Genomic DNA, 13,368 nt, shown 5'->3' with positions numbered 1-13,368 from the left:
ACACTTCATACATTTCAAATTCATGCTGACTGCCTTCCAGTCTTCTATTGCACTTGCCAAGCAAGACATCTGTCTGACAAACTCTCTTGCATCCAACTCTCGCTGTCTCTTTGCCATACTCAATTCTCTCCTCAAACTTCCTTTGCCTCACCTTTTCCCTTTCACAATACTCTCCTCAAACTTCCTCTGCCTTTCCTTTCACTCTCTGCCCAGACCATGGCTGACTACTTCCATGACAAGATTAACACAATTAGTCTTGTGTTTCTAACCAATTCACCTCTACCGTCTGCCAATCTGTCCTCTTTTTCTGAAGTCACAGTGGAGAAACTACCCATCTTCTCTCCTTCAAACTCACGACTTGTTCCTCAGACTCCATTTCCACCCAGTTCCTCAGCTTTGCCTCCACTGCAGTCATCCCTTCCATCTGTCACATCTTCAGTCACTTAGAAACATAGAAATGACAGCAGAAGACCAAACGGCCCATCCAGTCTGCCCAGCTAGCTTTGTACTTTTTTTTTCTCATACTTATCTGTTACTCTTGGCTCTTAGTAACCTTTTGGTTCTATTTCTCTTCCACCCCCACTATTAATGTAGAGAGCAGTGTTGGAACTGCATCTAAGTGAAATATCTAGCTTAATTAGTTAGGGGTAGGAACCCCCGCAATAAGCACCCATGCTTATTTGTTTACCCAGTCTATATAATTCAGTCCTTGTCTGTATATAGATCCACTTTTCTTCATTCCCTCCTGCCGTTGAAGCAGAGAGTTATGCTGGATATGCATTGAAAGTGAAGTATCAGGCTTATTTGGTTCGGGGTAGTAACCACCGTAACAAGCAAGCTACTCCCCGCCTTTTTGTGAATGCAAATCTTTTTCCACATTTCCTCTTGCCGTTGAAGCTTAGAGCAATGTTGGAGTCGCATTAACCGTGTGTATGTTTATTGAATAAGGGTATTATCTCCAGGTAGTAGCCGTCATTCCCGCGAGCCACCCACTCTTCATTCACGTCCTCTAGACTTTATGGATCCACAGTGTTTATCCCACGCCCCTTTGAAGTCCTTCACAGTTCTGGTCTTCACCACTTCCTCCGGAAAGGCATTCCAGGCATCCACCACCCTCTCCGTGAAGAAATACTTCCTGACATTGGTTCTGAGTCTTCCTCCCTGGAGCTTCAAATCGTGACCCCTGGCTCTGTTGATTTTTTTCTGACGGAAAAGGTTTGTCATTGTCTTTGGATCATTAAAACCTTTCAAGTATCTGAAAATCTGTATCATATCACCTCTGCTCCTCCTTTCCTCCAGGGTGTACATATTTAGATTCTTCAATCTCTCCTCATAAGTCATTCAATAAAGACCATCCACCTTTTTGGTTGCCCTTCTCTGGACCACCTCCATCCTGTCTCTGTCTCTTTGGAGATACGGTCTCCAGAACTGAACAGAGTACTCCAGATGAGGCCTCACCAAGGACATGTACAAGGGGATAATCACTTCCCTTTTCTTACTTGATATTCCTCTATGCAGCCCAGAATTCTTCTGGCTTTAGCTATCGCCTTGTCACATTGTTTCGCCGACTTCAGATCATTAGACACCATCACCCCAAGGTCTCTCTCCTGCTCCGTGCACATCAGCCTTTCTCCCCCCATCGAAAACAGTTCATTCGGATTTCCACTCCCCATATGCATGACTCTGCACTTCTTTGCACTGCTACAGTTCTGCTGTCTTCAAACTTGCTGTGATCACACTACTCAAAAAACCCTCACTAGACCATACCTATCCTGCCAACTGTCGTCCCATCTCCCCCCTCCCTTTTGCTTCCAGACTACTTGAACATGCTGTTCACCGCTGCTGTCTTGACTTTTTCATCTCAAGCCATTCTTGATCCACTACAGTCTGGTTTTTGCCCTCTACATTCCACAGAAACAGCTCTTGCCAAATTCCAATGACCTTTTTATGGCTAAAACCAAAAGCCTTTACTCAGTCTTTGTCCTCCTTGAACTATCTGTTGCTTTTGACATGTTGATCATCACCTACTCCTTGATCCTTTGTCCTGTCTTGGTTCTCTTCTTACTTCTCCCATCACACTTTTAGTATTTTCTCTGGCAGATTCTCCTCTGCTGCCATCCCACTATCAATTAGTATTTATTTTATTTATTTAAAGTTTTTCTATACCGACATTCATTGGCATATCATATCTGTTTACATGGAACAGGTATAACAACATATGAGATTTACAATGAACTGTTTTCATAAAAACAATAACCTAGAACTGGTTGAGTAAATAATAAAATTGAACTGTGTGTACAATATGAAGTTATATTAAAGTATTTACATAGCGGTAGGAAGAAAGATTATATCGAGTGGCCCAGAAAGACAGATTGAGTCAGAGAAGTTTTTTTTTATTTAATTATAACTTTTTTACAGTACTTTAGACAATATAAATTGTCAATGAAAAGGTCATGTTACCTATTATTCATATTACATGTTACGCATTATTTATTCGTTTACAGGTATTCCTTAAAGAAATTGTAATCATAGTTATAATAATTATGACTGAGTCAAAGAAAGTTATGTTTTATAAAAGGGGAAAGGTTAATGAACTGGGGCAAGGCAATTAAGGGGAACTACATAAAGAGTTGTGTAGAATGTAGTAGTGTTGTAGCATTAATGAGGGGAGGGCATGTATGTGTAGGTGGGGTCACGTAAATACCTGTTTGAATAGCCATGTTTTCAGTTGTGGGTTTTTTTTTTAATTTCTGTGGGCAGTGCTCTTGGCGTAGGTCCGTGGGCATAGAATTCCAGATTGAGGGCCCTGCAATGGATAGTGCACGTTCTTTCGTGGTAGTAAGATGAGTAAGATTAGGAGAGGGTGTGTGTAAGGTTGCCATATAGTGAGATCTGGTGGGTCTATTAGAGATGTGGAAATATAAGGAGTCGTTAAGCCAGTGCATATTTTAGTTGTGTAAAGTTTTGTGTATGATTGAGAGAGTCTTGTAGCGAATTCGGAATGAGATTGGGAGCCAATGTAATTCTTTAAGAATAGAGGTGATGTGTTCGTTTTTGCGAGTGTTAGTAAGGATACAGGTGGCGGCATTTTGCAGCATTTGGAGTGGATTGATGGTATTTTTGGGGAGGCCTAGAAGGAGGGCGTTGCAATAGTCTATTTTCAAGAAAATAGTGACTCGAGTAGTGTATGGAAGTCGTTGAAGTGGAGGAGGGGTCTTAATTTCTTTAGTATGTGAAGTTTGTAACAGCATTCTTTCATTGTGGAGTTAATAATTATTTTTAGGTTTAGTTAGTTATCTATGATGATGCCTAGGTCTCGTACATGTTGTGAAATGGATATTGAAGGGGGTGGGGAGTTGATTTCGGAGAGGGTAATGGTATTGTGGTGGAGTGGGGTGATATGATGATGAGTTCAGTTTTGGATGTATTGAGTGCGAGGTTAAGGTTAGTGAGAAGATTGTTGATTGCAGAGAGAGAGTTTTCCCAGGTTTTGAGGGATTTGGATAAAGAGTCAGTAATAGGGATAAGGATTTGTACGTCATCCGCATAAATGAAGTGTGTAAGACCAAGTTCAGAGAGGAGATGGCAGAGAGGCAGTAGGTAAATGTTGAAAAGTGTAGAGGATAGTGAAGAGCCCTGTGGAACGCCTCGTGATAGGTTGATTGCTTTGGATTCACTGTTACCTATTCTGACTTTGTAGTGTCTGTTATTTAGGTAAGATTCGAACCAGCGAAGTGAGGTTCCTGAAATGCCAATTTCAGTGAGCCAGTCAAGTTAAGATGATGTGGCTTATGGTGTCAAAGGCGGAAAATATATCTAGCAATGCAAGGATGTAAGAGTGGCCTTTGTCCAATCCTTTGAGTAGAGAATCTGAGAGAGATCAGGAGGGTTTCTGTACTGAAGAACTTAAGAAGCCAAAATGCGAAGGGAATAGAATATTATGTTTTTCTAGATAGTGAGTTGGAGGTTTACCACTTTTTCCAGAATTTTTGCTAGGAAGGGTAAGTTAGAGATTGGTAGATAGTTATCCAGTTCCGTAGGGTCAAGCTTCGGTTTCTTTAGGATGGGTTGACAATAGCTTGTTTTAGTGATGTTGGAACATTTCCAAGAGTGAGTGAACTGTTGATGATGTTGGCTAGGGGTTGGGCTATTATGTTAGGGATGGACAGGAGGGATTTAGTAGGAATCGTATCAGATGGGTGTGATGAGGGTTTCATTTTCTTTAAGAGTGATTCTATTTCGGTCGAGGCAGTGGTCTCAAAGGAGTTTAGGGTAGCATGAGGGTATTTTGGGAGGGCTTTGGTGATTACGGTGGCAAATGGAAAACGTACCATGAGTTTAGAAATTTTGTCGTGGAAAAATTGTGTGAGGTCCTCACATTTTGTTTTGGAGTCTTCGTCAGATATGGGGGTGGGGGAAGTTTTAGTAAGATCAGAGACATATGCGAATAGGGTTTTGGCATTGTATTGCAAGTTGTGGATTCTCAGAGCGTAGAAGTCTCGCTTGGTTTTAAGGATGGTCTCTCGGTAGATGTGTAGAGAGGATTTGTATTTTGCAAGTTGTATAGGAGAGGGATCTTTGCACCATTTCTTTTCTTTGATTCTTAGGTCGTGTTTCATTTTTTTCAATTCTGGTGAGTACCAGGGTTTTTTTGTGTTGTGAGTTTTGGTTCAGGATTCTGTCCTGAGCCCTCTTCTCTCTGTATACTAATTCCTTTGGTGCTTTGATTTCTTTTCATGGCTTTCAATACAGTCTTTATGCTGATGATTCCCAGATTTACCTCTCTACACCTGAAATTTCATCAAGAATCCAATGCCAGATCCCTGCCTGCTTGTCTGTCAATGCTACCTGGGTGTCCCTCCACCCCCTTAAACCTAACATGAACAAGACAAAGCTCCTTATCTTTCCCCCAAGCCCACTTTTCATCTTCTTCCTTTCTTTATTTCTGTGGATAACACTATAATCCTCCCAGTCCCCTCAGCCTGTACCCTTGGAGTTATCTTTGATGCCTCTTTTTCCTACACATATCCAAAATACTGCTAAAATGTGCAATTTCTTTATAACATCAACAAAGATCAAATAAAAACCAGATGACTGCAAGTATGGTTAAGTGGTAAAGTGAGAGGCTATTAAAAATAAAAAGGCATTTCTTAAAAAATGGAAGGTAAATCCAAATAGGAAAGAACAAAAACACTGGCAAGTTAGGCAAGAAAAGATTTGATAAGAAAGTTGTCAATGAGGCAAAAGCTAATGTTTCAAATACATCAAAAGCAAGACGCCTGTGAGGGGTCGGTTGGACCACTAGATGACCAGGGAAGATGTTGGGGGAGACACCCATACCAGTAGCTATCTTTGGAGGTGATGATTCAGAGGAACTAAAGTAAATAACTATGAAATTGGAAGATGTAATAGAACAACTTGACAAACTATAGATTAACAAGTCACCACGATGGATAGTATTCACTCGGAATTATAAAAGAACTCAAATATGAAATTGCAGACCTGTTCTAGCAGTCTGTAACCAGTGCATGAAGACAGAAGGGTAGCCAATACAATGTCTATTTTTAAAAAGGACTTCAGGGTGGTCAGAGAAAATATAGCCCAGTGAGCCTAACGTTGGTGCTGGGCAAAATAGTATAATCTATTCTTAAGTACAGACTTAGTGGGCATATGGATAGACATGGCCTAATGTAAAAAAGTTAAAATGGATTTAATGAAGGGAAGTCTTGCCTTACTAATCTATTAGAATTTTTTGATGGTATCGATGTAATGTATTTGGCTTTTTAGAAGGCATTTGCCAAAAATCATGAGATAGGAAGCAGTGTCTTACTGTGGGTTGGTAACTGGTTAAAAGATAGGATCAGGGAGTTTGGAGTAAATGCTCCCAATAGAGAGAGACGAACAAGTAAAGTGTCCTAGGGATCTGTACTAGGACCGTTGCTGTTTAACATTTATATAAATAATATGGAACAAGTAAGGTGATCAAATTTGCAGATAACATAAAATTATTCAAACATGTTAAAACAGGAGTAGATTGTGAAGAATTGCAGGAAGACCTTTCTAGGCTGGGAAACTGGGCATCTAAGTAACAGGTGAAATATAATGTGGGCAAGTGCAAAGTGATGCCCTTGGGGAAAAATAATAGCCACTCTAGATACACATTGTTGGGTTTGGTATTAGGAGTTACCACCCAGGAAAAGGATTCTGGAGTTATTGTGGATACTACATTGAAATTTTTTAGGTCAGTATGTGGCAGTGGCATAGCCACAAGTGGGCCTGGGTGGGCAGCTGCCCACCCAATTTAGACCCAGGCCTACCCAACTGGCACCAGAACTGCAAGGCTATCGCGGGATCCCATCCCCACGACAACGAACAGGAGGACCCATGCCTGGCGCGCCATCACGGCACACATGGGGAAGCAGTGCTGCGGCCATATGGCCGACCGATCTTCCTGTTTGGAGTGGGGGGAGCGGAAGCACAGCGCACAATTTCCACTTCCTCCCCCTTGCCCCCCCCCCCCCAAAAGCAGGAAGATCAGTGGGCCGTACAGCCCGAAGATAGCAGGAGGCCGGTGGCAGCAGGAGAGGCCAGCTGATCTTCTTGCTTTGGGGGGAGGAAGCGGAAGGTGTGCACGCGCTTGAATGTGTATGTGTGGGTGAAAATTGGAGCCTGGGTGTGTGTGGGAGTGAGATTGGAATCTTGAATGTGTGTGGGTGAGAATGGGAGCCTGGGTTTGTGTGTAGGTGAGAATGGGAGCTTGAAAATGTGTGTATGTGATGCCCTTGGGGAAAAATGGGAGCTTGAAAATGTGTGTATGTGATACTAATCTAATAGATTAGTAAGGCAAGAATGGGAGTCTGGGTTTGTGTGTGTGGGTGAGAAGCTTAAATATGTGGGTAAGAATGGGTGCTTGAATATGTGTATGTATGGGTGAGAATGGGAGCTTGAATGTGTGTATGTGTGGGTGAGACTGGGAGCATGGGTTTATCAAAATAATACAAATGCATAAACGCATAAAAATATAACACAAAATTTATCATAACATAAAAACTACTAGCCTGATAGAGTAACAAATAGCTAAAATGCAATCAGATCTATGAATCACCAACTGTCTTAATACAGTCCCGAGAATCATAAATTCCTCAATAAAAAGCCTGCTTAATCAAAAAGGTCCTAAGCATCGACTTAAAAGTTTTAGCATTGTCCAGTTTCCGGATTTCTTCTGGTAATATATTCCAGAATGTTGGAGCAGCAACAGAGAAAGGACAATCTCTGGTGACAGCCAGACGAGCCTGAGGCACTGAAGGCATCTCCAGTAACCCTCTTTCAGGGCCGATACAGTACAGTGCGCTCCGGCAGAGTGCACTGTTAACCCGCGTTTGGACACGCGTGCTAGCTTTACCCCTTATTCAGTAAGGGGTAATAGCGCGTCGAAAACGCGCGGCCAACCCCCCCCCCCCCCCCCCCCGAAACTAATAGCGCCCGCAACATGCAAATACATGTTGATGGCCCTATTAGTTATTCCCGCACGATTCAGTAAGTAAAATGTGGAGCCAAGCCGCACATTTTACTTTCAGAAATTAATGCCTACCCAAAGGTAGGCATTAATTTCTGCCGGCACCGGGAAAGTGTACAGAAAAGCAGTAAAAACTACTTTTCTGTACACCCTCCGACTTAATATCATGGCGATATTAAGTCGGAGGTCCCAAAAGTAAAAAATAATTACATTTTAAAAAAAAAATTTAAAATCAGCCCGCGGCTCGCGGGTTGAAAACAGGATGCTCAATTTTGCCGGTTTCCGAACCCATGGCTGTCAGCGAGCTAGAGAACTGAAGCCGGAACAATTGAGCGTCAGCTGTCAAACCCGCTGACAGCCACTGCTCCTGTCAAAAAGGAGGCGCTAGGGACGTGCTAGTGTCCCTAGCGCCTCCTTTTACCGCGGGCCCTAATTAGCATATTTTTCTTTACTGGATCGCGCGCCCAGGACACTGGCCTGTGTGCGCGCCGGGAGAGCAGGCGCTCACCCGCTCTCCCACATTTCTTTCTGTATCGGCCTGTTTGTTGGGTTCTCAAAACCCTTGTTGTACAGTAGTCTGACTAGAGCATTTGCCCATGGAGATTTGTCAGATAAGATCAACTTGAAGGTTAACATTGCAGTTTTATATGTTGTATAATCGGTAGCCAGTGTAAACTGGCTAGGATGGGAGCGATATGATCTCTATGCTTGATTCCAGTGAATAGCAGCAGAGTTTTGTAACAACTGAATTGGTCATAAAGAAGAGGAAGGCAGACCTAGATAGATAATAATACAGTAATCCAGTAGTGGAAGAATGGAAGCTTGAACCACTGTACAAAAATGAACATCCTCTAACATATGTTTAAGACCGGTTGTAACTCGAGGGTCCACTGTAACTGAATAAGAAAAGTTATGGAGAAGGGTGATCAAAATGATAAAGGGGGTTAAATATTACTTTAGGAAAGACTAAAGAAGTTAGAACTTTTCAGCTTGGAAAAGACAGCTGAGAAGAGATGATATAGAAGATGATAAAATAAATGGAGTGGAACAGGTAAATGCAAATCAGTTGTTTACTCTTTCAAAAAATACAAAAATTAGGAGACATGCAATAAAGTTACTAGGTAAATCATTTAAGACAAATAGGACAAAATATTTTTTTTACTCAACACCATAATTTAAACTCTGGAATTTGTTGCCGGAGGATGTGGTAAAAGCTGTTGTAGCTGGGTTTAAAAAAGGTATAAGCCATGTTCTTGGAAGAAAAGTCCATAAACCATTATTACGATGGACTTGGGGAAATCCACTGCTTATGTCTAGTATAAGCAGCATAGAATATATTAACCTTTTGGGGTCCTGCCAGGTACTTGTGACCTGGATTGGCCACTGCTGGAAACAGGATAGTGAGCTTGCTTGATCTCTAGTCTGACCTAATATGGCAAATTTTATCTTTTAGTTTAGTGCACTTTTCCTTTTCACCCATCTTCTCCCAGTCTTCTGTCACTTCCTCAAGTATATCCTCATTTTATCCAAGTCATTATTTTTGAAATCCAGGTCTGTTAGCTTCATGTGACTTCTCTCTGCCTTGACCATTTATATCAAACCATGCTATCTGACTACTAATACTCAGGTAGGCACCAGTATTACCCCTCCTCTCATGGGTTCTATCACTAGTTGTATGAGCATATTTCCTTGAAAGGCATCCGCAGTCTCTCTACTTATTGATTCTGCAGAAAGACTACTCCAGTCCACATCCAGCAGATTAAAATTTCCACCTACCAGCACCTCTTCCTTCATTCCCACCTTTTGGATTTATAGTACTCTGGACTGACAAGACAATATTTAAAAAAAAAGCACAGAGTTTGATTTGCAGGAACTTGATATAAATTTTGGTTTATTGTACATAGAATCTGATTATATAATATTTTATAAGAGGCGTTTCAACATAAAAATGTATCATTTCTGACAATATGCACAAGTGAAAGGGCATGCCAGCACCTGGATGCACAGACACAACTTCTAAGAATACTTTCTATAGCTATTTTTTTTTTTGGGGGGGCCCCCCCAGTTCTGTTAAGTAGCATGTCTATCCGAAATGGCCCTTTATATTGACAGAAAGAGTTGTGATTAATTTAGTTGGTGCAGAGTTCTAGTAGCAGTATCTGTGCTAGAGAGAACTGGATTTTTTTGTAGATTGGATTATTCTTGTGTTTAATAAAAAGATATTACAGAGGTGTAGAACGTGAGTTTTTAAGAACACACAGGCTCCTCCTCCAGATGTGAGTCACTGATTGATTGATTATGGGATTGGGAGCAGTTTCCTGTTTTTGGGTGCTTTTCACAAATCATGCGGCACACAGAGGGAACAACTTTCTTTTCAATTGCACTTCAAGATACATAAAGACCAATCTCACGCCGATATTTATTTTGTCCTTTCAGGGATTATATGGATCGTCTTCTAGATGAAAGTGAAAGTGCTGCTTCCAGTCGAGCACCATCCCCTCCTCCTACTACATCCAACAGCAGCACTAGCCAGTCTGAGAGAGAGGATAGCACAGCCAGCAACAGCAATCAAAATGGTAAGCAGCCCAAGTGTGTTTTGTCTCCAGGTGATTGTTTACTTTTCCTTTTCAGAGAAACACCGGCACAAATAAACCTGGGAAGTATTTGATTATCTGTGCACTTGGCATTCTACCTCTACTTAGAAGTTGTGAAAGTAACTTGAAATGTGTCTCCACCTCCACTTGTCACATACCTACACCTCTTATCCTTAGATAGTTGTTCCTTTTTCCACTTTGCCTCCAAAAGAACTTGAAGAGTCTTGCTCTTAGTTTCTCAAGAGTGACAGTCTTCTCTCCCTCATCACCTTGCAGTAGACAAGATGGCAGGCTGGGGCTGGTATACAGCTCACTCTAAGGTAACCTCATCTTGTTTTTACCCCCTGTAATTCAAGTAGTTTTTGAGCAGACAACTATATTAAATATATGCCCTTTTAAGATCCAGTATTTATTTAGTGGCCCTTGTTGTATAACCGTCCCTTAGGTTTTTTGTCGCTTGCAGTAATTTACAGTTTCCATTTAATCTTTTTAGGTGTATCTGCCCATGTCTCAGCTGAAATATCAATTAAAGATGAAGTAAAAATTGAAGGATTACACGTCAACGGGCCCACCAACAGCAACAAGGAGCTGCCTCACGCAGATGTAGACAGCAATGGCTACGAAACAGAAAACATTTCCGGGGACCCCAAAAGCCTGCACGTGAACACCAGAAGCGAAAGTGAGAATACTGAAGAAAAAAACGAAAGACCCATTAAGAGACGACGAATCAACAGCAATGACAAAGAGAGTTCAGGTTCCTCGGAGTTTTTCCAGGAACCATTTTCACATGGGAAATTTGAAGAACTGGAAACTTTGGACGACTGAATTTAAGACCCCCTTTTATTCTACGGAGTAAATTCTAGGACATCTAAATAAAAAAATAAAAAAATTAAAATTTTCAGGGTTGGTGGGTGACCTTAAATTGATTCTTAGGAGTAGTCTGCCATTTTCTTCTAAGGCCTCTTAGTTGACTTTTGGAATCCAGTAACTTGTTTGGTTTTTTTTTTTTCCCTTTCCCAGAAAGAAAAGCTGTAGTGATGAAGATCATTTATTTCTGTTACTGAAATGGAAGGTGTATGGGCCTTCTGTGAAAAGGACAGACATTGAGATACACTGATACAGTGCTTTTATGTACATAATGAATTGGTTCATATTTAATCATCTAAAGATGCTTCTTTTGATGGAACTCATTTGGAAATAACTTGAAAACAATAATCTTTACTTAAATATGTTGTAAAATTAAGGAAGCCCACGGATCCTGAAAGTTATATTGGCATCATTTTTTATATATAGAAGTTTAAACGATAAACCAGGTCAGGTTTGTGTATGTAAATTGTTGACATCAATGATGTCTTTTCACATTCTTATCTGGGCTAAAGAAATACATTCTGTATTTTTCCAGATTTCTTTGTAGCCTTTGAAAGATTTTTACAGTACTTATGTCTTGAATGAACTGTTCTTTCTTAAACAAAGCTTGTATAATTTTCATAACTTGTACAGTTGATGACCTTTTATGAGATGAATCAATATTCTGAAAGTCTGCTTCATTTTATTTTGCAAATGCTGTTTTAGTGAATGAATTTATGTTTGTAGTACCTTTTGTCATGTTTCCTATTTGAGTGTAATGTTCATATTTAATTATGAGATCCAGATTTTTCTTCATTCAAATGAATAGTGAATTGGAGATTTGTGGAATTAAGCATGACACTTGAATTGCACAAACTTTGTTGCATTTAAATATTTTGTTTTAGCAAGACAAAGGCAAAATGTCAGCTCAGCGCTTAAATTCATTTAGTATTGTTAGCCAGAGCCTTGGATTGGATTGTTCATTGAACTTCTGTTGCAGTTTGCTTGGATGAGTCTATACCAAGGAGAAGAGTTCAGCAATTCAGACTGTGTAGGGGAGGAAGGAACAAGTGTGAGTACAGTAGGAATAAAATGATGAATTAGAGTAAATGCTACTGCTAAATTATTTTAGGACAGAAGTTGGCAAACCTCTGCCCTTATTCCAGCCCTACTCTCTTCCAAAGGCCGGAACCGCAAGCAGTTTCAAAACTTGCAGGCCAGCTATGCTAATCTCATGATGCAGAGCTGTCATGTGAGTTTTGAAACTGCGCATAGTGCTGGCATTTAGGGGAGAAAGCAAGCCGGACAGGGTGGGCTGGTTCTGTCGAGGGGATTACCCTGAGTATAGCTGACACTTTTTTCCCCCTTGGTGGCTGTTTCTTAATGAGGTCCCCCTTCTTCCCCCCACCGATGGCGCAGCAATATCACTATGAGTTGCAAATCCATTTTTTTTAGGACAGAATTTTGTGGGCCTGGGCTTTCTCTTATTCTGTACCTAAGGGAAAAACTTTTGATAAGTCAGGCCCCAAACAACCAAGAATGTGAATTGTGTATGACGTAAATAGAAATCAAAACTAGGTGGTTATGGCTTTGTTTAGAAGATTTTATTTTTCCACATGGACATACAATGGGTATTTAAAAAAACCTTGTAGGACACATTCACATTTTTTGAGCCAGTATATAGATTCTAGAATACTGGGTGGGAAGGGGTAAATGCTGGTCCACAAGGTTTGAATCTTCCCTTTGGTTAATAACCCTTTGATGATTCTAATAATATCAGGTTGCATTAGATTTTGTAAAAGAAAGAGCTTCTGCTGTAATCCAATTCTGTATTTGGGTTTTGGGCATTGATAGAGATGTGTGCTCTGCACCTCTATCCCTCTACCTTTTAAATTACATGCATAGGATTTTCAGTTAGGTCTGAAGCATAACCTACAGGTATGTTTTAGTTCTGCCTTGTGAAACCAGTGGAGCACTGGTACATTGGATGAAATTCTGCCTCTATCCAAGGAAATAAAAATTGTAAAAAAAAAAAAAAAAAAAAAATATATATATATATAGCCCTTTATAAAGTTTTGTAAATAACAGTATACTGCCCATTAGACTGAATAGTTTTATAAAAATAACACTTTATTGAATTAAGCAGAACATGCTAAGAAGTTAGCCACCCAGAATTTGAAGGATCCAGTAGTTTAGACCTCATTTTATGAAAGTATAAAGATGGTTACATTGATGTGAAAATTTGCATAGGAAACTAATTTGACATTGGCATTCGATCTCCCATGAATACCCTTGCTTACCTCTATTGGAATGCTTCATGTTGTCTAAAGGCCATCCTACCTTGTATTAGAGTGATATAGCATATTCAGAAAATATTCAGACCCCCTTCACTTTTTCCACATTTTGTTACAT

At 40.4% G+C, this 13,368-nt stretch overlaps 1 protein-coding gene across 5 annotated transcripts in view; it reads left to right on the top strand.

The window, feature by feature from the left end:
• MIER1 (MIER1 transcriptional regulator) overlaps positions 1-13,055 on the top strand; it is a 106,396-nt gene extending 93,341 nt beyond the window's left edge. For 4 of the 5 annotated variants that reach the window (XM_029617571.1, XM_029617570.1, XM_029617573.1 and 1 more), the window contains exons 12-13: positions 9,953-10,092; positions 10,604-13,055. In XM_029617571.1, coding sequence (XP_029473431.1) covers positions 9,953-10,092; positions 10,604-10,935 — 472 coding nt within the window. In that variant the 3' untranslated portion in view covers positions 10,936-13,055. Of the gene's footprint in view, positions 1-9,952; positions 10,093-10,386; positions 10,431-10,603 lie in introns of all 5 variants that reach the window. The other variant, XM_029617574.1, reaches the window with a different exon arrangement.
• Positions 13,056-13,368: the final 313 nt, after the last annotated feature.

The sequence above is a fragment of the Rhinatrema bivittatum genome, chromosome 10 (assembly GCF_901001135.1).
Source record: "Rhinatrema bivittatum chromosome 10, aRhiBiv1.1, whole genome shotgun sequence".
NCBI classification, from domain to species: Eukaryota; Metazoa; Chordata; class Amphibia; order Gymnophiona; family Rhinatrematidae; genus Rhinatrema; species Rhinatrema bivittatum.
This window is presented reverse-complemented; position numbering and strand designations above follow the sequence as displayed.